Source organism: Varroa destructor, unplaced genomic scaffold (genome assembly GCF_002443255.2).
Source record: "Varroa destructor unplaced genomic scaffold, Vdes_3.0 BEIS01000006.1, whole genome shotgun sequence".
Classification (NCBI taxonomy): Eukaryota; Metazoa; Arthropoda; class Arachnida; order Mesostigmata; family Varroidae; genus Varroa; species Varroa destructor.
Genome location: NW_019211459.1, coordinates 32,047,494 through 32,073,064, shown reverse-complemented (window position 1 = coordinate 32,073,064; position 25,571 = coordinate 32,047,494). Strand labels below are relative to the sequence as shown.

The 25,571-nt window shown below is 43.2% G+C and overlaps 1 protein-coding gene and 1 long non-coding RNA gene across 20 annotated transcripts; one reads left to right on the top strand and one right to left on the bottom strand.

Moving 5' to 3' along the window:
• The first annotated feature begins 3,001 nt into the window (after window positions 1-3,001).
• On the top strand, window positions 3,002-18,876 carry LOC147755130 (uncharacterized). Its single transcript, XR_015329731.1, has 3 exons — window positions 3,002-5,592; window positions 5,723-5,784; window positions 18,739-18,876. It is a non-coding gene; the product is annotated as an uncharacterized LOC147755130 (long non-coding RNA).
• LOC111252784 (uncharacterized) lies at window positions 6,365-24,744 on the bottom strand. 19 transcript variants are annotated; one of them, XR_015329719.1, is made up of 22 exons: window positions 24,558-24,742; window positions 23,630-23,749; window positions 21,430-21,516; window positions 20,956-21,022; window positions 20,549-20,753; window positions 19,829-20,031; window positions 19,527-19,718; window positions 19,128-19,322; window positions 18,727-18,937; window positions 18,252-18,487; window positions 17,359-17,750; window positions 15,807-15,996; window positions 15,183-15,512; window positions 14,158-14,955; window positions 13,604-13,931; window positions 12,926-13,465; window positions 12,398-12,784; window positions 11,549-11,745; window positions 11,275-11,367; window positions 9,359-10,782; window positions 9,167-9,274; window positions 6,370-8,908 (listed from the first exon to the last, which is right to left on the bottom strand). XR_015329719.1 is itself a non-coding variant. In XM_022811217.2 (18 exons), exons 1-18 carry the CDS (start codon window positions 24,566-24,568, stop codon window positions 12,097-12,099), a joined length of 4,500 nt encoding a protein of 1,499 aa, XP_022666952.1. In that variant the 5' UTR covers window positions 24,569-24,741; the 3' UTR covers window positions 11,603-12,096. The 19 variants fall into 19 exon arrangements, 3 of the variants coding, with proteins under 3 accessions (XP_022666952.1, XP_022666954.1, XP_022666953.1); XR_015329725.1 differs by having other exon boundaries at window positions 9,172-9,274; XR_015329720.1 differs by having other exon boundaries at window positions 6,369-7,682; window positions 7,901-10,782.
• Window positions 24,745-25,571: the final 827 nt, after the last annotated feature.

Genomic DNA, 25,571 nt, shown 5'->3' with positions numbered 1-25,571 from the left:
AACCCGAACGACTCTTCGGTAATAACCGAAGTGACTCGTGACAAAAATCCAATCCTGACACTCAATACATTTACATTTTTTTCATAGCATTGCTCTTTACGGGACGACCACCATTTTATCAGCGTTTCAGATAAACCTAGAGCATACACCGATAAACCGTGTCATAAGCACATTTTCGCAGTGGTTATGGGCAAACGTGTTTGGTAAGATTCATCTATGAATGAACTAAAGCGGGCTGGAAATCATAGCTGGAAAAAATTTTGCGACAATCTACATTGAGCTCCGCCGACAGCATGGCCATAATTATTGTCTATACTCTGAAGCTACCGTGACAAACTAGACAACAACCATTTTTCAACATAGATTTTTCTAAACTCTACTGCATCTCGTTACCTAATGCCGCTTGATTTCGGATATAGTAAAGTTGGGTAAACGAGTCAACTGAAGCTTGGATTATGTACGACGAAGTAGTACTTTTAAACTCGTATTAGACCTTCGTCGCCTTCCTCTATGAGACTGCTTGCTATTCACTTAAAGAATCAACTATATTGAACTGATTTTAAGGCCAGCGGCGCCCTATGTACACGTAACAGGCCCATCGCTAAGTCTGAAGAGTCTAGTTAAGAGAGAAGCGTCCACGCTGTATTTTTCTATGCTACTTCGGCTGATATTAATCAAGCATGACAGTATGTTAAATATATCATTCGTTGCGGATAAATAGACACATAGCCATAGGCCACAGGCATATACATGAGCGTTCTACACTAGCGTGAGCAACGCTAATCGTAAAACGCTCGTGTTGGAACCCATGTCGAACCAAGTTATTTATTAAATAACAGTAATCATACATTCACATAATATGAAACGTTCCTTCGTCTTTACACGTTTCAACACTTTGCTATTATTATCCGTATCGAATTTAAATGCGGAATGAACATCAGCAAAGCCGCGTCCAGACCAGAGAACCCGATCTGTGGCCATTACCGCGGCAGTTTCCGGTCGAATGGTCCTTTTTTGTCGCTTTTCTTGCATCTCATCTTTTCTACTGCTGCGTCTCGTTCGGTTCCTTTTTTTTTTTTTTTTTTTTTTTATCTCTGTTCTGATAAATAGTGCCGTCAGTAATTCGTCGCTCGGCGCGTTCCGTCTAATAAGAGCAAGAGGTGATACTGCTCGGGCATACCCAGAAGAAAATCCTGCCAACTGTTTTTTGTTGTTTTCGAAAGGGCCAATATACATATGAATTCTTTACGCTATATATAATAGGTATATAACGCAAACATACATGTTTGCGTTATGCGTTTGTGTAGTGGAAAGCTATTTGTTATTAGTCCATATGGTGGTCGGTGGTTGCTGTGTGGGTGTGTTTGTCTGCGTGCTTGCTTTCTTGTAAACTGTTTACGGTTCATTGTGATTGTGATGGCAAATGCAGCTAAGCCGGCCCCTGGCTGGCACGTTTAAGGGGCTTGCGTTGACTCAGAATTGAACAGCAGCGGCAACAGTATAAAGCAAAGTTTCATCTGACGCTGGCCTTAAGGTCTAGCAGCTCCCGAGATGTGCCGTTGCTGAGACGGTCGATATACCCGGTTTCAATGGTCTATCTGATTGTCAGTCAATAACACAAGGGGTAATGTATCACACTCGTTTCAACGTTCGGTTCGATGCCAAGGTTGCACCTTCTCATACGCATGAATTATCGGCTGCCAATATTGAGTATCAACACATGCACAGGCAGAGACTGTGCGCGTACCTGTATTTACGTGCGTGCGCGCGCGCGCGCGCGCGTGCGTGCGTGCGTTTGGGTGTACGCGTGTGTATGTTTATATAGAGTATATGTTTTTCCACAAAAACGTACTGCTAGTTGTTGAATTAAGCCAGAGTTAGCACTGCTTTCTACTTTGTCTATATTCAAACATTAGTACTAAACACGTCTATGACGCAACGAGATGTTTGATCCGTTAACGGGCCACCGATGAAGTCTTAGTAGCGGCAGTTGTCCTAGAAACCATCGTCTGCACCTAAGCGTCTAACCCGCTCAAGCCCGACGAAAGTCGATTATATTAAATAGCAGCCTTCTTGAGCAGGGCTTACATTCATTACTCAAAACAAAAAGGAACTTCGCCTTTCTCTGTAGCGAATGTCCTTATTGCAACTGATCGCGCTGGTAGGACATCACAGAGTATTTGCAGTGAAGTGCTTTATATTTTCGTGCCTCATCAATACGAACTCGAACGATGCTGCTATTTTTGCAGCCGGTCTAGGCACGCGTACGTCTCTACGTATCGGAAAGCCGCGACGAATACGTAGTTGTTTCACCCCATATTGTCACTCCGTCAATGAAATTATACAATCAATCTTTAGCTTGCAGTCGGCTATGTGGACAAAACGTCAAACCATGGAAAAACGAGTCGCCGTCTCGAACTGTATAGTGCAGGACTAACGACCTGGGTCATGCCCGTTCGTGTTTTGCTTTTTTCTTTACTTAATAATATTAACCCTTTCCTATCAATTTGATAAACACTCATTGATTTGTACCTAAATTCCAAAGGAATTGTGTGTTTGACGATAATATGCTACCCTTATGAAGCATGGCGATTGATTTTAGCAGTGTTTACAGCCCAAACCAAATCAGAGAGGTATTTGCACATAAACGATTTACCGCGCCGGTTGGCACAAGGTAACGTCGTTTAATGGAAACGCCTCGAACACAAACTTTGACCGTTTAAATTAAGCCAGCCTTTCGCGAGTTGTCTGAATATTATCTTCTCGTTCATAGGGGTTACGGAATCGTAAAGGCCAGCCGCTGTCGGCGTGGCCTGTTTTGAATCATTAGAGAGAACACATTAGTTACACATCGATAAAGCATGTCAACTTCTGGCAGGCGTCCTAAGACTGGACCTATTTCAGTTATCATTCTGCTTGCTATTTTTTTTTTTTTTATAGTTCTGTAATGTTATAACTACACTCTACTATTGCTTTCGTGGCTTAAAGTTGTGTGCTGTAAAGCTATTGTCAAAATTTGCTCATTGGCTGATGTCTTCGAAACTAGGTCCAGCTTTATCATCGTCGAGTCTACACGAAGACACGATTTTAACCGCTATCGTGAAAACTGGTTACATCATCATCAGTTTTCGTATGTTCGAGTCTCGTCGTTTAAAATCATCAAAAACGATGTGTGTTACACGTTAGGCTAGACGGTGACCACTTGCGCGATTTAGGATTGAATTCGGGAACAAATACATAGATACTTGCCTTCGCGCTAGGAGCTGGGGTGGTAAACATTCAGCCTCAACTAGGTATTGCTTAGTTTCAACTAGAAACTGTGTATCATGTCCACTTTGTTGCTTTTGAAAGGGCAGTTCTCAAACGAAGATGAATTCCGTAATGCGTATCTGAACTTCATAGAAAAACATCGTTGCCTACTCGAATTTGGGCACCTTATGAAAACATCTAGCTGAGGCAACCCCCTAAGCCTTGGATTGGTCGAGTTTATTCGATATCAAATCTACACTGTGACATAGTCGCCCCGTCCTACTTAGTTTGAAGCATTATACAATCTGCGCCGAGCGCAGCTCGTCGCCCTCCCGGTCTCCTTACTGCGTTCCCCCTTCGAGATGAGGCTTCTATCAGGAAAGGCATGATGTATCGTAATATTTTCTACTAAGCAAAACATTTCAGCTTCAAAACACGATCCGCAAAAACTGCCTTATGCACACAAAACTGTATCTGTGTACATACATAAATACGCTACCCCTCTCTTTGAGCGGCGGCAATAAGTGCACGGCCCAGTTCTGTTCTCCTCAGATTACTCAATCAAAATCTCTGTCTTTGTCATCGGCGGCTTTTCTTTCCTCTGTCTTCTTTTGTGTACGTCTCCATTTCTTTCCTGTCATTTCCTTCATGAAACGATTTTCACTTTTTTCTTCTAGTTAAGTATCACATCTTGTCTCTACAATGAGAAGGGTCACCTTTTATATCAGTTTTCTTCCGATAACGCCTTCCCTGGGCGTTCGATCATCATTATCACCGGCGGCGGCAGTAGGAGCACTGCAGTCGTTGTCGTCGTTATGAACGTTGTTACTGTTGTTGTGATTGTTGCCGCTGGTAGTTTTGTTATTTCACGCTGTCGCCAGTGGCCGTCGTGGTAGTAGCTATTACTGCTGTTGTTGCCGCTAGCGGCTGCTGTCGCTCCCGCTCGTCTACCGTGTGCCCTCCGTCGTCGCAACGTGCTCTATGACGCCGACACGATGTTGAATCTATTTATTTTTTGTTTCGCCAATGTTGTTTGTTGGCCGTATGTGTGTATGCGTGTTGTTTCTCTAACGCCGTTGCTATTCCCTTGCAGATCGTCCGCCTCCGCTGCCTGTTCCTGTCGATTGTTTGTTTGTGAGTGCTATCGCTGCTGTGGCTGTGCCCGCTGCTGCCTTTTCGCTCTGACGCTTCGCGTTTCGAGCCAACCGACCGCTATCTATGAGCAAGCACGACAGCGGACCGACAGAGAGGGGTCATTTGGCCCTCTGCTCTGAGTTGGGACGAATGATGCCTTATGTATTCTACCATTTGCTCACTGCGTCTCTATGGCTCTCTGGCTTGTTTGTGGGCGAGTATTTGTTGGCGTTGTGTGTGTGTGTATTGAGAGACGTGTGTATGCCCGGCTCGCGTTAGTCGTACCGTTAAAATAACATGCTACTGCTGTCGCCTCGTTGCCGCTGCTGTCCTTACTCCTATAACCTTGTAGTGAGTGTATAGCTCTGTCTGCCTGATTCTTCGTCTGCCTGCGTGTTTATATGTGCATGCGTGTGTGCCTGTCTACAAGCTGTATAGTTGTTCGCTCGTTCATTCGTTGACGAAGCGAGAAAAGGTCGGTCGGCTTTCGGCATAGATCGCGACGGTAGCCACGGCGGCAATACAAACTCAAACAACGGCCTGGCTGTTCTTTCTGTTCTGTCCCCCCCGCCCGCCCGCCCGCCCGCCCGCTTTTCCAGCCTCTTATCCATCCATCCATCCATCCATCCATAGTAGAGCCCTCAATCAAGATACGCGAATCGTTCTGCTTTACCAATACAAATGCTCACCGCGCAGAACGGATGAATAAAGAAAAACAGCAACACCAATGTTATTCGAATTTCTGATGTTCTCATACAAACATTCAAGGGTAATGCACATAAATATGCACGCACGCACGGACGGACGGACGGACAGACGCAAACACACAACCATAATCGCACAACGCGTACATATATATATATATATATATCTAGGTGCATTGCTAGCGTCAACGACTGACTCGTTCGCGCACAGAACAGCTTCACTCTTCCCTCCGTCTTATCGTGTGAATAACTAACAAAATAAACAGTCGCCATCGCTGAGATGCGGCAGTCCATTGTTGCTTTCTCTCGCGCCCGTTCGCGATGTCGACCGACGGACCACTGCCACTTGTCATAGCCTCTTTTTGTCCTGTTTTGTGCCTGCCACTACGTGCTCTCTTCGTGTTGACCTCCTTGCTGTCATACTTCTATCTTTCGAAGTCCTGCTCAAACGACCCCGTTGTTAGTCAGGATTCAAAAAAATGTTTTTCGTTGTGAGGACCACAGGGTAATAATTTATTTATGTTTTATATTAAATCTATATGAAATTTATTAAAAATGTGGTATGTCAAACTATCGCATGCTTTGGGATCCTCTCAATATCGAAATCAAAACCTGTGTTTTTTTTTTTTTGTTAGAGGGAAAGAAGCAGATCAATGTGTGCTAGGAAGGGTTGGGTGGAGGGCCTGCCAATTACAAGGTATTTACATGCATGTAGATATACACGATGATTAATAGATAGTATTATTCTAGAACTATGCTATATACGGGCTTGCGCAACAATTAGGACCAGCGATATAAATGCAGTAGTGAGATCCAAGTAATATACCAGCCCTGCCTGAACAGTATCTAGCACGAAATAAACCTCTGTTCCAACATTCTGGTCGAACATATTTCTACATCAATAACAAGTAACAAATTTGTGTTGAATGGCCGTCCGTTTGCGGTCTCCTACGCGGTAGGTTCGTTCGTTGTGGATCGTTATGAAGCTATTAGATTGGTTCCAATTAAACAAATAAAAATCCCAATTAAATCAGCCAATGTGTTTACATATATGGTCGGCTGCCTTCTCGGTTACGATCATCGACTGATCTCTTCCTGTCTAATGTAGAAAATCGGCGAAAAGGTTAAGTAAGGTAGGGGACGCGCTAGTAGATTTTACCAAACCTTCTTCAAGGGTTTATATACCTAATCGTAACATAAATAACGTTTAACAAAAATGAAGACGTTGTTAACTTTGCCACTGTGAGATATCGGTGTACAGTATACTTTGTATTACAGTATTACTGTGTGTCGCCTTTGTTATTATTCCCCCTGTCTTACCAAATGACAACGCAAATACATCATCGAACATTTTCCGCCGTATTATATAACTATATATTTATTTTTATAATTTATTGTATTGTACTATATTCAGGAACTGCAGGTTAACAAGGGATGATTGAGCTCAGTACACAGCGCATCCTCTAGGCGATGAGTATTCAACTAAGGCTTTTTATTGCAGACCGTACTACATTAAGCTCAGGTGAAGATTATTAAATGGTTGGAAATAATCTTCTGACACACACACACACACACACACACACACACGTAGCAGTGCACTAAAAGATACAATACAAAAGAATGCCCAGAAGGAGCTTCGACAAGTAAATGGTCTCTTAGTTCCAATGTTCTGTATCAAAGCATTTTACCTTTATTATGTTATATCAACAGTACAAACGATGATAAGAGTAATATCATACTGATAATATTAACAGTAATACCGTATTGCAAGCTATCGTACAAATAATGAAATTGTCTATTAATTTCCATGTTCTAGCCAAAAAATGTACATAAACTTATATATATATATATAACACTTACATGACATGAAGTCGTCCGCATCTCTCAAGTTCAACACACTGTGATAATGATTAATAGTTTCTAAATAAAACGCATTTTGAGTCGAGATGCGACTTTCTTCGCAAAATTACAGGTAAAGATGAGATGTTATTTTTAATAAGTGTTTGTCAGTTTGAACTTAAGGAAGGAAGAGTCGCCAGACACTTACGAGCCTTAAGCTGTTTTTTTCTAGTAAAAAAAAATTACCATCGCGCACAATCTCACTGACGGCAATCCTTAAAACTCGTTTACTTTCCTTCCTCTCTCCCTTCCCTCCTTTAGCGCTACTCGACTGTGGCTTTTTACCTTTTGAAGCAAGAGGTAAAAAGCCACAATCGAGTAAAGGAAGCTTTTGACTTTTTTTACAGCTTCTTACAGTTTCTTATAGCTTAGCCGGTATCCATGCGTCGTGGGGTTTTCTAAGAGTTGCCTCCACCATGGGACTCGTGCCACTGGTCCACTCTCTCTGCCTACATGTCACGAGCCGCTTGTCCGTACAAGTAATCGAGCACAGAGTTAGTGCTAAATCGGGCAGAATCCCCACGGCCTCATCTTTCAGAATCGCACAAAGACCGAATCTGGTTATGAATCCGCCCGCATAAAGGTCTGATGATAACCTTTTTTCCAGGCTCCAGAGACCAAAGAAAGACCTGCTTTGTGCAACACGAACCAGCGAAGACTCAACGGTTACGATAAGGTGGTTGAATTTGCTTCCTCCTCAAGCCAAAAACAAAAGTAACAATAGTTAGTTAGAATAGTTATATCCACAAACCTGTTCTGTTGTACCCGATGTGTTGTCAATAACCATTAAAAGTGAGTTGTCTGCTGCTCTAGGTACACAACGGAAGGGGCACCGTTAGCGTAAATTTTCAATATAAATTTAGCTAGTAACTGAATATGAATAATGGGTAGCTTCTGTGTCAAATAATGCCTACCTCAATGCAGGCCTAGGCAAGTGCGAGAAAAACTTGGTGGCTCGTTTCTATCGCGGAAAGGATCACCGGTAGAAGTTGCCTAGACCTTTAGCGCACGCCATACGAGCCACTCGTAGATGCCAATGGTGGACCTAATAGTGACGTTAGCGTTGTCCGTGTACCGTTCGTTCGGCGCAGCGGAAACAAAGTGTAGCTACATCGAGAAGCGAACTTCTCGAAGCGAACTTTTCGATAGTTGCAGTCCTGCAGCTGCTAGCAGTACATTGCTAGTTTGCTGAGGAAGGCATTATGTCCCTCGTAGGTGCATTTTCTGTCATGATCTTTAATGGCTCCAAAACCTGACGCTCGCAAGAACGTACGGCCACCACATGCCTCTCGAGCCTCCTGAATCGCATCCCGTACCAACAGAGACGCCCTCGCAGCGCATGTAGTAATATGCAGTTCTACGCCCTGATCGGCCAACGCTGGTGATTTATCCCCGATCATCGAACTGATCGAGAACGAGATGAACGACCCTAAGTAGTAATTCATAACAATGGCCGCACAGCGGTAAGGGACGACGCGCCATTGCTGTATCTGATACCCAAGAATTGGCATTTCCTCGATCGACGTACAGCCGACTAACGAGTTGCAACACACCAACTATAGCAACGCGGTCCAATGAGACCACGCCTAAGGGTCGGTCCGAGACGCTTTGACGGATCTCTGCAACAAATTCTCGCGAGGGACATTATGGCGACCAAGCAACGCGAAACCGTTGTAGACTCAGTTAGTCCAATCCTAGGACCCATATCAGCAGCCGTTAGTCCAGGGAGCGGAGTTACTGTACGGCGATCTCGAATGGGCACAGTGAAGCCGTATAGTCTATGACAGGCATCGTCGGGCGTCTACAGCTGAGCGAACACAACAGCGTCCTTGGCTGTTTGGTCAAGATTACCTGACCAGCACTTAGCAGCTTCAAGTCAATATGAAGTCCTGGATCTTATATCACGTGTATCAGTCCCGTGACTGGGAGGTTCGGAAAAACAAAATATTACCACAATCATAGGAAATGAAAAACGTCGTATTTAAATTTTTTCGTTGACACAGATGATAAGTGTTAGGGGTGGGGTTGACACAGGTGACAGATAATCAGACGATGGCTATTGATTACGATATGTACCGATGCTTTTTAACCCATGTCTTTATTGGCGTGATTTCACGTGTATGTTAATCGCCACATGTACGAGAGTACATAATTAGTCTACTGCTTTACATTATACGAACCTGACCTCTGTAAACGCAAACCACCCAATAGCTTGAAAAGATCTTCGATGAACTTCGCATCAAGGCCCCCAACTACACTGATGATGACGTCAATAGCGAGCATTTCACCTGAATATTAGTAAGAAACTCGTCAGAGCTAAACATCGGTATACTGAGTGTAATAGTTTAGTGAATCTGTAATAATAGGCTGACCTTTTTTTGGAGGTAAACGGGAAATGCATTACGCAGTCCAGACATCACTTATCACTTGAATTGTGCTTTGTCCGCTACTGTGGGATCGTCACCCACTAGACCCTGGGCCTCTTTATCAGCTTGGGTCGTGTTTGATATTACTTCGAAACCTGACTTCAACGCAAGCATTTCGTTCCCTTTGAACCGTTCCAGTCCATCCTCCATTCTGACTTTCCTCTTGACCAGGTACGCTGGGTCCCGAGGGGGACCGTACCCCATGTTAATACCAATTGTGGTGTCTCAGGCCCGTGATTGTTTCGGGCCTGTCCTACTATTCTCTTACGTGTGATCCTTTCAAGTTGGAATTTTTCATAATATCATCAAAGAAGGCCGTAACTTTAGCTCAGGTCATCCTGTCTTTTGTCATCATTTCCACCATTTCCTTAGCGCTGCCCTTTGCTGCGACTTATCTCTGACCACAGTGCCTGACTGGCAGTGAAGAAGAGTGTCGTTCGTGCCCGACACCCGTACACAGATGTCCACTTGCGTCTTGCCGATCTTTGTCATATATGTCTGCAACTGTCCATGACCCGACAAGACTTGGCAGGAATGCTATATTAGCTCTCCGTGACTGCCGCGCATCCATTTCCTTACATCTGGTATTAGATGTCGAGTCCAACTGCCCGGAGATTCTCCTCGGCCGTTAGTGCGGAGACTTTCCCACTGCTGTTGGCATTTGTTCAACGTGGCCTCACGGGCCATTATGTTGTCGTCGTTCGGCTCCTATGGCAAGCAAATCCCATGGGACCATTTTGGCCAGTACTAGAAGTGCTTCGGTTGACACGGTTCTGTACGCTCTGGCCACACGTATTGCGACTATTCTTTGAGCAGCCAGCAATATATCTCGTTTGTCTTTTGGTCTTCAGCGCCATTTCTGCTCATACAGGGGCTGCCTATAGCGCTCTAGCCTCGGCTACTAATGCCAGTAATCTTCGGCTAGCCAGTAATCTTCGGCTACCAGAGGCACCTCCTACTCTGGGCAGTATTCGCGACAAATTGACTTTCTGCCTTTGTAGCTGCATGTTTAATATGTCGCTCTTCTAGTCATTGCAGTGTCAATCATTACTCCCAAGGTATAACCCAAAAATCTGTGGTCTTCTTTTTTTCCAGTTAGGTATATTGCTTCTGGCTAGCCATAGATGTTCTTTCATCCATCGTTCTTTGAGTTGGAGGGAGTCGTTAGCCTTGTTCTCTCTAATTCCACCTCTGTCCGGGCTCTGATTATCAGAGCCAGGTCATCTGCATATGCTATAGTCTCTACCCCCCTCCGGTAGACCCGTTATTTACAGAACGCCGTCGTAGCTTAAATTCCATAGTGTTGGACCGAGGACAGACCTCTGCGGGACTCCTGCAGTGTCCCATCCGCTATGTATGAATTGATGATCCTGCGCAAACATAAGAGATGCTCTTTCGTTCCAGTGCTTCCATCAATTTTCCCCAGTTCATGCTATTAAAAGCATTTGTAATATATCTAGTTATTAAAAGCATTTCTAATATCTAGTAGGATTAGCAACACGAAGTTCCGGGTCTCCAGTGTGCTGCTCGTCTCCTCCCTCGCTATCCCGAGGACCCTGTCCACAGCTGTTAGTATCGAACATGTTTCCCTAAATCTATATTGCGTCTCCGATAGTGCCCCATTTTCAATCTCCTTGATCAGTCTGTTTACTGTTATGCTTTGAATAGCTTTTGCTAATAATGATACAATAATCTGACCTGCAATAACTATGTAATGCACGACTTGGTAGGTTGGCACCATCTTAAACTAAACCTTACTAAGACTGTGTTCTATTAAATATTTGGGAATATGATGTTTTTGATAGTTTATGGATAGGAAGCCAGTTACCCTATACCACGATTGATCGGTCGAACTTCGTTACCTTCGATTTGCAGTTTAAGCTTCCTCCATCTAAACGAAGCCCGCCTTCTAATGGGCCTGATAGGAAATCTTCCAAATTCTCCACGGCAGTTACCTATAAAAAAAAACTTGTCATCCATTTTTTACTTTGATCCAGTTTTTTTACTTTAATTGGAGCCGCGTCAACAATTGCATCGCCTGCACAAAATAAGGCACTTAGTAACGAACGGTAACCAGTTCGTCGGTTTGGTCTTTGACAAACTATACCAAAATACCGAAGGGCAGATTTCACTCACCAGGTCAGATTCAGCCATCCTTAGCAGTCACTGTCACTTGAAACACAGCAGGTGTTACTGTTTACGCGCCATTTGTCTCGAGCTCGAACGTCTTCTCTCTGATGTGTCTATGATGATGCATGGTAGCGCTGCGGCCGAAGAGTGCGGATCCGCCAAACAGTTTCGCGTAGCGCAATGGGTGGCCAACACGGGGCGACCTTTTACCCAAACAAGCAACAGTTCACAAAGAGGGAAAGCCGACCCTAAATGGAAAGATCCGCATTGAAATGTCCAAAGACCAGTGCATTTTTCGACATTGTCTACCAGATAAAAGCGGTTCCGTGACATAACGACCTTTAATGTAATTGAATTCATGGTCAGATGCAGACGCTGTGCAGCGTTGACAGCAAAGCCTAGGAACGGTGCGGGATATGGGTGAGCGAAAAAAAAAAGATTTATCCATAGAATAACATAGGAACATCCCGATTTGCGCGTTGTATGAGAGGGTACCGTGGTCACAAAACAGGTCACTTGGATGCTTCCGATTATTGCTGGAAGCATTTAAGCTATCAATTACCTGGAAGAAAGTAAAAGGAGTTTGCTACAGTGAGCTTAATCAAAGATGCTTGCATAGAGGATAAAGGTAGTGCGTCCGGCACAGACTAGATTAGAGAAAATCATACGATTGCAACAAAAGACGGCGTCCGGCACAGACTAGATTAGAGAAAATCATACGATTGCAACAAAAGACGTCTGGCTCTATGTATAGACTATGTATTACGTATACCTCATAGCCTCATACCATCGTATTGATATATATCAATTATTATTATATAAGCTAACTATGTCCAACCCTCCGGTAAAACTTACCTAAGCCAATAACTGCTAACTTGAGCTCCTCTTTGTTCAGTAGTTCGGGTTTTTTTTCGATGAGCGCTGTCTCGAGATTGTCACTACGCAACACCTGTTGCATAGCAAATATCTGCGCATCTGTCCCGCAATAATGAACCTTCATACTACAACATGCCCCGCCAAGCAGCGTATGGCCCCGACCATCTTCTTTGACGGAATTCCCTATTTGCTGTCCCTTAGCAGCTCGGCCTCGTGAATGCGTAGTGGGCTGGTGTCGATGATACATTCGAATGCTAATGTGTTGAACGCCCGTCCAGCAAGACAACAGCTTCGAGCATGCACGACCTCCGTCTTCGGCCAGAAATTGAAAGAACTTCTCCGAAATGTTTACTTTCTCGGCAGGCGCTTGAAGGATACAGTTGTAACAAATTTAAGACATATGGACATGAGCTACGGCAGCAACAAAGTCATACGAGCCATGCGATTTACGTGCAATGCGCGAAAGGTTTTCTTGCCCCAATTAATAATACATGTTCGAAGGCTTACCATCAACGATGACATTGTTGACTCGATGGACGCCCTGTACACATGGCAGGCCCAAGAAGCACGGATCCTTGTCTATTGCAAAACGGACATAGACCTTCGAAGCCTCAACAGTGAGCAGAGGACAATCGCTTGAAAAAAGTCGCGTGCACGACGAATTCGGACAAGATGTTGGATATTCACACCTTCCACATGCCACAAATTCAAGGAACGCTACCAGGTATTCACCAACGCTCATCAACTGCCTTGGCAGAGCCACAGTCTCAGCAAAACTATTGTAGATTTGGCCAAAGCAGTCGGCGCATACCGATTTGCCTGATGTCCCTCCAATGGAATCTACGACGCCATCGTTCCGAATCGACTCGATGGTGTTCTGCGCTAGTGGCTCTGATTGTCGTCGCCATAATTGAGACAGCCACTCGGTGAGATGTGCTCGGACCCGCTGGTGGGACGTCACGGCCGAAAGTAGACCTAATCGCTCATCAACAACTCGTACCAAAATGTTATCCCTGCTTTCGCTGAGTTCATGTACAGTCCGCATTGCTGTCGACCAGACAAGAAAGAGACGCTGACTGCCGAATCCACGCCCATGCTCTTATGTTAGATATAAAAAAAAAAATATACGTATAGAAATACTGACTCGAAAAAGGTACCGTGAATGTAAGAAAGCATATCACGCACAGGGAAATGTCTGCTGTAACCAACATTTCGCCTCAAGGATCACGTGCGCTATACACCATGGGAACGAGTAGAAGGATCTGGTACCCGGTGTCGCTTCGGGGCTTTGTTGTTGTTGTTGTTGTTGTTGTTGTTGCTGAAGTACGTAAGCGGCCATAAACCACGCCGACGCTTTCTGCAGCCGTAGCATTCGACGCTGCTCTGCTCCGCGCGCCTCCAGCAATGCCCAGTCCTCTTCGAGCTCGGCTGTGAACAACTCGCGAGTGTCTTCCATTAGAGATGCCTTTTGTCGTTCGACTAATTGTGCCACTGACGCCTTTTCTTGTCGAGACTAATTATTAAAATTAACAGCGTTCATTTAAAGATACCAATCGTACCAAGATCGCAATAGTTTGGTTTCAACAACCCTTATCTTAAAGCCTGGCTTAGTTTCCTAACATTGTTTAGTTAAACATCTTACAAGCAAGATATTCGAAGAGAACAAGGAAAAACAACTGATCCTCACGGATCAATAATACATTTTCTATACTATAACGATAAGATACCTAAAAACAGACCGTGTCAAAGGTGTTGAGTGTACCGATACGGCCGCTGAAAACCTCACCCTCGGACATAATACCATGCTGCTCCATAATGTCCGCCAATCTTTTATTATATCTTTGAACAGCTACAATTGCACTTTCTCGAAACATTTGCCAACCGGGAACCTCTAACGGCACAAAGCGCTGGCCTTGACTGAGTCGCGTATTGTTCACTGACATAATTTGTCGCACGGTTCGGTAGAGAATACCGAGCGCCTTGTTAGATTGGTACGAGTGTTTGTGGTCGCCTTTTTCCATAAAATCGGGGAACTTCCCTGGCTTCTCATTTGGGTGTAAATCGACCGACTGTCCAGTTTTGGCGAAATCCAATGCCTTCGACGCTTTGTCGACAAGAGCCAAACACATATCAGATAAAAGACCGCTTTGATCTGCCCAGGCAAGATGGGCGTTAGATATGATCCCGATCATATCGTTAGCGATGTAGCTGCACAGAAAGCTGACTTCATGCACCGGCCGCTGGAACGCAGCACCGCCATGAGTCGACTTGTCTTCGTACAAGTGAGGTTCGACGTTATTCGTGAAGATAAGCTCAGGTTTCCAAATGCAAATGTACTCATCACCATCGAGATCTGAGCCTGACATCTCGAATGGATGCGGCGCCTTCCCGCGGGACGGAAACACGACACAGTCGCGTATATGGCGAAGCTCCGGCACGTCCACAGCAACTAGATGACGTACGTCGCCAGGATGTAGACAAGGACACTTCGTAATGACAACGTCTCCCTTTACAATGCACGAACGAGCTGCAGCGATCTAGGCAGCGAAAGTCATATGATGTTTAGCTAAAAGCTATTCTTGTCAAACGGAATTGTTAAAAGATTACTTCTCGCTAGGTTAATAGAGATAGTAGAAAGGTAGAGCAGGTTACGAAAGAACGAATATAGGGTATCTCTGTACACTGTAGGGACACCTGCTCATATTCGAATAGCAATGCCCTAGAGAATGCTTAGTTTTTAAGGCTTTTTTTTTGGAAAACTTACATCAATGTAGGGTATCTCAGTATACTGAATGAACACCTGCCCATATTCAAGTATGCCCGTTTCGTCTACAACACCAAGCATGTTTCGTCCTTCATTTGCTGGAATAGCAATATTAGCCTTGTCTTTGAGGCCTAACAGAGCTGTTTTGAGTAGGTCGAAAAGCATCGCTGTGAAAAATGGGTCGTGGACTAACTGCCAGCCCATTTCCGCGAGGCCGCCGAACGGAATAGGCGTCTTGACGAAGTTCGTAAGAACCCTTAAAGCGGACGCTTCGCACACTAAGGAGTCTGCCATTGCGATAATCATTTCCAGCTCTAATCGAACGAATACCTGAAAATGGAATGAGCACAACTGAGACTCCAGGATCTAATTTCGAGGATGCACAGAACCACTACCTATTACCATACACCACATCGCCGGTGACTGTTGACACTGAGCATTTTGCATAGTGTGCTGCATGTGAGTGTCAGGTACAGGAAATATGAGTTCTCTCAGCTGGATCAGGTATTGTTTTGTTACAACGATGCTAGTGCCCTTTGTAGCGGGAAACAGAATTAATATTAAAAATAAAATAAAATTTTGTATAGGCCAGCCTATTAATAGGTGATATCATCGTGAACTCACGTCAGCTTTAATGCCATGATGTTCAAGAATGGCAATTAAAGGTCTATTGAGGAACATATTCATCGGTGCCGACCATTTAATCACTTCAAGTTTTCTATTCGACAGACACTCGAACTTAACCATTGATCGACGCAGGACCAGCTGGCGTCCCTGTAGCCTTGGGTCAAGACACACCATCCCCTTACAGCCTCTGCAATAGATGAAAATAACTAACAGAACGTACAGGCCTTCTTGTTTTAAATATTATCTATTGATCGGACCTTTTCATCAACAATTCTGGTCGCTGCAGACTGTATTATTATTGTCAGTATTAGGCTGTTCAGTATGAAACGTGACATGTAAATACAAATCTCCTGCTATTTGGTGTGTGTGTGTGTGTGTGTGTGTGTGTGTATCTGGCTGCTGTAGCTGTAGAAACGTTATTATGGTGAATTTTTTTTCAGAAATTGGGGAATTATGATGGAGCCTTTTTACGTCCGTGACCCTTGCGGTGTGAAATCGAGCGTTCTCGTACAATAGAAGTAGTTTACCTCGGTTTACTAATTTTCGCTGTTTAATGCGCTGTTTTTTTCATCATCTTCGCCAATTGTTGATAGTACATTCAGCTGAAATCCAAATAGCAGGACCCGTGAAGCTGTAGCGGCGGATGCACCTGTGTTAAAATCATCAACACACGTTGCATTTGTTGCACGTCTGCTTCGGGATGATGTTCCGTCGGTTCTGTTGCCCATCCGCCCGCTGACGTGATCGTCTGCGACCATTGTAGAAGACCAATTTTTCATCACAAGTGGCAAGTTTGTGGATGGATTAATGGGTCACTGTTGTAACGTGAGAGCAAAAACAAACAACGGTCTCTATGTTTATGCTTTTGATCCTTGCTCAAATCGTGCGGCACCTATTTCTCCAATTGGTTTTTTTTTTTTTTTTTTTTTTTGTTTTTTAGCCTATTTGTTATTTGACCGAGGTGAACAAGTGTCGTATTGTTACATACACCAAAATCCGAGGACATTGCGATTTGTCGGCTTCTAGCACAGAGCTTGACTTGTCTTTATTTACCTGCGCAAGGGGTCCTCGACGAAATTCATATAATTTTTTCTTTTTTTTTCCCTGAACTTTCTAGATCAACTATTCGCGCTGTGTTAATAATAATAGAATCGAGCACACAAGACTTACACTCTGGCGCTGTAATATCGTCGTATCCGTAACTGACTTTTTTTTACGGCTCACTTCACCTCACCCGCTAAAGGCCGGGGCAAAGCTATCCGAGTGAGCGATCTGATTTTAACTAGATTAGAGATAAGAGACCAAGTGTATCTCGAGTGACCAAACCGCCGGCAAAATTATCGCACCGTTTATAAAGTGGCATCATCATCATCATTTTCCATCAACGACAGATCAATGTTTGTCACATTTCGTACTGAACGACCTAATATTAAATGTTTCGAGCTGGTGCTCTAACGTAACATGTTAGTCTAGTCAAGCCAAGTCCTGGATAGAACCCCCGCAAAGTCCAATTAGTTACCGACAGGTAGCGTGCTTGCTACGACGATACCTGTAGCGGATTTGCAATGCTGAAGGTCGTTGTGCCGTGATATGAGGAAGACTATTCCACACTTCCTGCAACAGCTCCGGCGATATCTTCCCACACCCATCCGAAAAGCAATATGGCTGTTGCGAAATAGGATGTACACTGTCCGGATGCCATATGTCGTCCTCATGCAGCTCCTCGGCTGGGGGCACTTCGACAGTCTCCTGGGTCGACGAGAAACACTGTCCCATTCGTGCGACCCGAGTAGCCACGTTGCTGATATTGCTGAAGTCGCCCATCCATTGGCGAATCGAAGCTGCATCGAAGCCGGCCAGATCGGACGCGTAGAACCATACGCCGTGATCGCGCAGCTGTGACGAAGAAGCCGCCACGTACATGTATCTCCGCCCGCCAATCTGATGTCCAAGAGACAATTATTTAGATGTGTATAACATATGCAACGATATACCCGCTGCGATTCTGTCCACAGTCTGCCTCGCTTCTGTCTGTCTATGGTCTCCGCTGCACTTCTGCTGCACAGACTCGTATATGAGCACTGACTGTCGAATATGTTAATTACACACTACATGAACTAGCCACCCTTAGTTGTAACGCTGTCCGACCCGACAAACGGGCGAGTACTTGAAGATCCGGAAATGTTCATCATCATCATCATGCTTCTCCCGCCAACTAGTTTCTGAATTGCTATTCATAACGTGTATAAGACGGACGCGGGAGTCGCTTGGCCGTTACCCTTTAATATTTGGGTGAAAACATATTGAGGCAAACGGTAATGAAGTCATCGTCGACATATTGCGCTGATCATTAAACATTTGCCGCTAAAAAACGAAGCAGAACGCCTGATCTGTTTTGATCGGTATAGTATAATATTTATCCAGACTAATCTGTGAACTTACCGTAATACCATTACGTATATGGCTACCAACAACATGATTGAGAAATTGCAATTTGTCACGCATAGATAGAACCGAAAACGTTAGTTTGTCTAAGTTGTCGTCACGAAACGAGACTCGAATCGCGAATTCCGAGTCAAAATGGCGTAGGATACGATTCTGTGTGTGAAGGTTTGGGAAGCGAAGGATTAGCCTTGTCGGCGTAACGAATACTCGACGAACATACACCGTGCCCGCCACTAAAATGGAGATTGTACGATGATCAGCAATCTAATAGTCCGTAGAAAACCCATTAGAATTAGGCCTAGCCTAGCCTAGCCTAGCCTAAACATTGCCCCCTTTAACTACCTAAGCTCGGTAACAAGAGCAATTACTGCATATTTATCTGAACAGAGCCTTTTTTCCCCTAAGCGGAATTGCGTTGCTAAAGCCTTTGGCAATCTTTGCAATTGGCAATTGGTATCCTCGATGTGCTCACCTGTCATTCCAGGTACCGGGCCTTCATTCGCGTCATGGAATTCAAATTGTAACTGAAGCGCTGAATCAAAATCAACGATCGCACCGTTCTCCAGAGAGGTACAAATATCCCGCAATGCTAGTCCGAGAGCTCGGGGACTCACCGCCTCCAATTTACGAATTTGCTCTAACACTTCACGGACTCTTCCGTATGCATATAGTTGATCTATCACCTGGCGAGGAAGAACGCGGTTAAGCCAAATGTTTGAATTTTGTTGTGTTATATTCGACTGCAGTGTTTAACTGTGGTTCGTCGTCATTAACGGTTTGTCATTAGTCAGAAGATCCTAAAACTTTTTTATCTCTAGACAGGACACTTTTTTATCTCTAGACAGGACAACCAGCCCAGCTGTGTTTTCTCACTTCATCGCTCCAGGAGAAGACGGCGGACACCGCGTACTTAATCTCGAACGTGGCCAGAAGCTGCACAAAGGCATCTCGGGTAGTATAAAGACGAATCCGCTCCGCCGACGGCAGCAGACGCCGTTCGACCCGGCAATAGGCAACCTCACCGTAGTGACCCACTTTCCGGCCAACCCGATTAAACAGCTTCGACAGCTACACAACGTAATAATACCGACCGAAATAAAGCCAGGTTAACATACCTAATCTAAAGCAAGCAGCGCACGCTATTGTAATAGCACCATCTAAATGCGTTCCCAGCCAATCTGCAGCTCTATGTACAAGCAAAGGAATGTTCAATGGCTCACGATATTAGCGCCAAAAAAATCTCTAGCGACAAAAAGGTGGATGGATACTAGCCGTTTCACTACCGGCGCGAGCCATGAGGTTGAGCGTGAGACAAGCACCAAATTCGCTCGTTGATGGAAAGCACGCGTCGATGGAATCGAGATCGTGTTTTCGTTGATACGCTGTCACGTCCTCTAAACTGACTTCCCCAATGGACATTTGCGCTTCTAGTTGTGTGCTGTCGACGAAGGACACCAAGGCGACCTACGATAGAAAAAAGGCAGTCATTGATCATGGGCCCACCACTCGTCATGTCATTTTCCTTCTCCAAATCCACCTACAGAAGCTGTACAACATACCGTATGCAAACATACCGTATGCAGATGAAGCAATATATGGGCATGGTTTCGATCCTGGAAGGTAACGAGAAGATGCCTGATTTGACTGTAACGTACAGACAGACGAAGGACACCAACGCCTGGTCGTTCCACAAAAGCTGATAGCACCTGTGAGCAATGGTCCCAGACGACACTCGAGAGGCCACTCAGCCGATGGTGTTCTAGATACAACGAACTTCCTATTAGGAAAACAAATAAGTATACGCTAAATAGAGGAGAAGTTCGCACTGCTGGTTTCATGCTATATAGTAATAAGATTTTTATTAAAAAAATAAATGTATAAAGTCTACGCTGCGTTTCGGCTAGCAGAGCTCAATCCGAGATTCGTCAGGGACTCGGAAGTCGGACGTTTGCTCTAAAAGCTATGCTGAAAATAGAGCAGAGCGCTTTTCTGAGGGAAGAAGTGGATATTCCATAATCAGTTACTACAACATTTAGCTAAACGTAGATTTTTCGCGTTTCAATTGAATCCGATGTGTAGTGTAAACAGGGTGCACGTATGCGTTATACGATAACAAATAGCACAGACCTGAATGAAACTTGCAGTATCATTTACCAGTCCATACTTACCATCATCATTCGATATTTGTGAATCCTAAGTTATTAAAAATAAATAGTTATAAAAAACAACTGTTATGTTTTAACTATTTAATTAAAAAAAATAGTCATATGCGATAAGTATCTAAGTGATCTTACCGACGAGGTTTCCGATCGAAAGATGACATAATTGCACCTCGTGAGATCGTTCCCAACTAACAGCGACCGCACCCCCGGAAAGTGGCGCTGGGGGGTTTGATAGCTGAGCCCAGAGGGGTACTTCCGCGCACCACCGCTCGAGAAGCCGCCGACGACATTGTTCTGGCGTGAAATTGCAACATTCCAATTGAACGCGGTACAATACCTGTTAAACAGATGGAAAGACAAAGTCTGTAAGCAAGCATAAGGCAGTATCGTAGCTGGCTTGATTCGACTATCTGTTCACTCGTATGAACAATTCGAGTAAAACTGATCTTCTCAAACGGAACAAACGTTTGTTTTTTGGAGGTAATATTATTTTACTTTACTTTATTAGTAGTTTAAGTAATCTAAAAATTAAAACTTACAACGTAAGTTGAATCTTCATAAAATTTTGGTTCGGGTTTACGAGCGACTTCGCGAAGTGTAGCAGACCTGATTCATTGTACGAGTAAAAATGAAGAATGATGTTAACTGAATTTGAGTACTCTTGAATTATGTTAGAAATCATCAAAGATAAAAACGATTGCAGAGGAACGAACCACTAATAGTGCTAGTCTTTATACCAGTTGCTTGTCTTTAAGCTACCTCTTTAAAATACGTCGAAAAAGAGGCTGATAGATAGAAACGTTTTTTTACTTCCAGTTCTATTCCCGTGAAGCACGATTCGAAGTGCGTCTACGGCTGGTTTTAAACTTCGACCACTTCGCGTATCAAAGTTACGAGGTAGACATGCTACCAACACCAAGACAGACTGGTACATATGCAAATAGATGCTTCATGTTTCTCGTCCACAACTGCCATTGACAGATATTATGTTAGACAGAATGTAGTAATCGTACCTTACTCCGTCATGTTGTTCGAGGAAGTCTTCAATCAAAGCGAGGTGAAGCTGTACATCGCCGTGGAACTGTACCATTAAATCAAGGCTGAAAGTTCATCATATTATCATTGGATTTTACTCCTCTAGGGCCTGCCATTACGATATAACCATGTCGAATTTCGAGACTTGTCGACGGGTTAGGCACCACCATACGTAATTAAAATGTGCATAGTGTTATGTTATTATTATTGTTGTTGTTGTTGTTGTTGTTATCCAGCTAAACAATTTAAAACTAATATTTTTTTGAGAGTGCGGTTACCCGTATGTTTCAGTTTCATCGAACAGTAATTAGAAATTAGAATTTCACATTGAGACCAGACTGCCAATTAGCGAATTTTCTACATCTACCTACATTACCTACATGCCAAATGAAGCCGGGACCAAGTCTTACTCGCCCCCCAACGAAATAATGCCAATCAGCCGGTGTCGAACACCTCAAGATTGCTGCTTTCAAGGTTTTTTAACCCTAATTTGACTCTTGTGGGCCATCCAATTGTACTGGCACAGATAACCATTTACCGATGATTCCTCGGCTAACTCTTTGAGCTCTAATCTATTAGCTAACAGTGTTTAATAAACGAACGTAGCTATTTCCACCTCTCCCTTGACTGACGGCAACAAACGATTCTAACTGTAAAAATGAGGTTGCCCATAAAAAACTACGTGTAGAGGAGGCGGAAAACGATGGCTAGCTCCTTCGATGCACAAAACGAAGTTCATCATCTGTTCCAGCATCGAACCTACTTTCCAACGTATTCTCCGACGGAGAATACGTTGGAAAGTAGGTTCGTCAAACACGTTTCCACTACACCACACGTAAGCTGAAAACATGGGTTACGTTTTCCTACCAATGTGGTTAAAAGAGAGCCTGCTTTGACTAAGGGGGCGAATATAACAAGCCTTCGCATGGATAGTTTACAATGGTGTTATTTTGCTCCCGCCCACAATCAATGAAGAACGCAACAAGCAATAGCAATTCTGCTATTGTAACAGAATCAGCACGTAATCCATACAAACCGGCCGAGTCGGGCTTGCGTTAATATCATTTTTTGGTCTGAATCCGCTGGGAAAGCTTTTAGTGAGAGAGACTATATTAGTCTCTCTTACTAAAAGCTAACCAATGTTGCATGTACCGTCTTCAACTTAAGAGGCCATTCCGCACTTTGCTAACAACTAACTAAATATGGAAAATTCTACTGTGTTTTTTAATTTAAAAGGTTTTTAAACCTATTATTTTTAGGGTTAAGGCAGGAATATACCCCGTATATATATATATATATATATATATATATGTATATATATATATAGTTCGTGTTATGTGCATGTATGTTACATACTCACTTTTTAATTTCACGCCTTTAAAATTACGCTTATTAGGCTATGCTCTTTTATTGATAATTCACACCTTTAAGTGACACTTGAAATGGCGTATATTTTCGGCAGACAAACTGATGCACTCTGGGAGACTATATCGTTAAGGTACTAAACGAAATACCCAGGCCTGTGAGAAACTACAGTTCCTAGCAACGAGCCATCACAGGGTTCCGTACACAAATGAATATTACATATTAAGACTTCATGAATATTACATATTAAAAACTTCCAGATACACTGGTAAAGCGCATGCATACTGTTTCCCGTAACTTTCGATAAGTTTTGCTTTTTGTTTATCGTAAGTAATTAAGCTTCTTAAGTAATTTTAATTAAATTAGTTAAAATAATTATATGAATTGAAACAAATTACTTTTTATTGGACTACAAACTTTTTCTAAACCTGGAGTCTCAAAGGACCTTCCTGTAGGTACGCGTGCTACCTAATAATGTGGCAGCTAATGAGGGTGAAGCATTTTGCTACAATTCCCTTACAAAGGATTCGTTCGTTTCGTCGCTTTTCTGTAAGGTACCTATAGCTTTGTTACAGCTTTTGGATAGGCCGTTGTATTGCTTTGAAAGGATTAATGGACCAGAGCCTAAATGCCTTCTTTAGCCAACCGTGTTCTTTTGTAACGATAGCCCAGCCACATAAGACTACGACGCAACTGATTCGAGCCCATTGCTCACCCCCAGCTTGAAGACGAAAGGCCACGCAGACCCCATTTCCAAAAATCATTTGCTTATCGCAAACAATTCTTTTAACTTTTACGATGCAATACACTTACTTTGGACCTGAAGCTTTAGTAAACTGGAGTTCATAGCTCGTAGAGTTTTTAGCGATAAAATTTGTAGGCGAAAGTCGCGGCTGTTGTTGAATAAACGCACTTCTCTCCATTTTACATCGCCTAAAAAATCATTGTAAATTTACAGCGAAAACACGGGTTTTTCAGGATCTCGTTAGACCGAGTACTTGACAATGTTCTAGGATCTAATTAATAAATATTCGATCGCGCTAAACAAGAGGAGATACGTTTTCAATAATCGGTCACGTTCTACAAAAATTTCGCTAGTTTTATTATTACACAGGATAGCAGAGAGTGAAAATTAAGCTAACCGACTGGCGTTAGGTAAGTACCAAAACTTCTTCAGGATAAGGTAGGTGGGTGGGTGGTAACTTTAGCTAGTTACTGTCATAAAAAAAAAAAACTATCGTAGCTTCCGTAGTATTGTAGCTTTAACGTGCATCTTGTTTTTAGAAACACGAAAAGCCGACTTCGCAGCAAAAACGATATTTTAAATCTTGCGTGTTTGATGTTGCTTTCTGCACCAGAAAAGCCCCGGTTTAATAAGTGGTGAGTTGTCATCATATCGATAAGCGGAAAAAAATTATGTCCTTGAGCTAAATAGATATTTTCACTGCTCCATTTCAAACATTTTACGTTTCCTTTTTACTTATAGAGGATTTTATCGATAATCGATTAAGAACCCAAACAGCTCGAAGCAGCTAACTTCTGCGTCTGTTATTTCTCAAACAGTTGATGCGACGTGTTCAGTATTGGTTATCGCATTATGTCCTGAAAAGCCATAACCTTCGACCATGCTCTACGGACGATTTCACACGATTTACTTCTACTAAAATTATTTATAAATAAGTACAACTAGATGAAAACTGCACAGCTTACAATGTTTCCATACTAGATGAACGATACACACCGTTTTTCCATGGAGACATTCCTTCACAAGGCCCGACGTGCGATTGTGTATTTAAAATTATTCACGACCGATAACGAACTTCAGTAAGTAAATTTTGTATAAACTGACAGAAGTAACACCTGCCTCAGACTAACAACAGAGCGCAGCTTTTATAGCCCCACGGGGAAAGCCCGACGCAGTTCCCGCATTATAATCGCTGGCCGCAAACGCAGCTCTTTCCATACAATCGCCTACCCTATGCCGACAACGCCCTCTACCCTGGACAACATAAACAAGAATCTCGTATGAACAGCGTGGCGTAGATTCGCTGTTTCCATTTCTACGCGGTTATATATATATATATATATATATATCTATATATATATATATATATATGTATATACATAAAACACTTTTCATACTAGAAATAATTAGGTTTAATATTGCGAATGAATGTATTGTGTTCGAAACCCTTCGAAAGGGTTCCAGCTGAAATTTGTATTTAAGTAATGTTTCAATGTAAAATTAGCTGCAATGGTTAAGTTGATCTTTACTATTTATTTTCAGGTATCCGTCTTTAGCTACCGCAAGTACAGCATATGGCAAAAGTCCCCTGACCGTTTTATACATATGTATATATTTATATTATAGTATATATACCATAGAAGTGTAAAGTTTCGGAACTACAATTTCTCGTCAAATAGCACTGTCATTAAAATTATTTATCTACGGTGTGACCAATGTTTTTGCTGTCTCTACATGTAAGTATAATCGTATCCATATCGAGTAAACGATATGGCGATACGATAAACCGATTCAACAATTGGAAGTTAAAAAATTCCAGATCGTGGAGTGTTCTGCCTAGAATAGGGGGTCACTCGGTGGCCTACTTAGTGCACGTTTAGTGTACCTAATCTATGTCCAGCCTTGAAGCGTAGTTTGAAGCTGGTTTCGCGATCTAAATACACATTATTCTCAGAGCTCCACCTGCTTATGGTCTATCTAGTTTTTTCCGTTTCGAAGCTTTGTTTTGCG

Coding starts and splice junctions, on each gene's coding strand:
- LOC111252784 (XM_022811217.2), bottom strand. Junction 13,466..13,603: donor GTTACAGCAGACATTTCCCT/GTGCGTGATATG, acceptor TCTGGTCGACAG/CAATGCGGACTGTACATGAA. Junction 12,785..12,925: donor CAACAATGTCATCGTTGATG/GTAAGCCTTCGA, acceptor GTATCCTTCAAG/CGCCTGCCGAGAAAGTAAAC.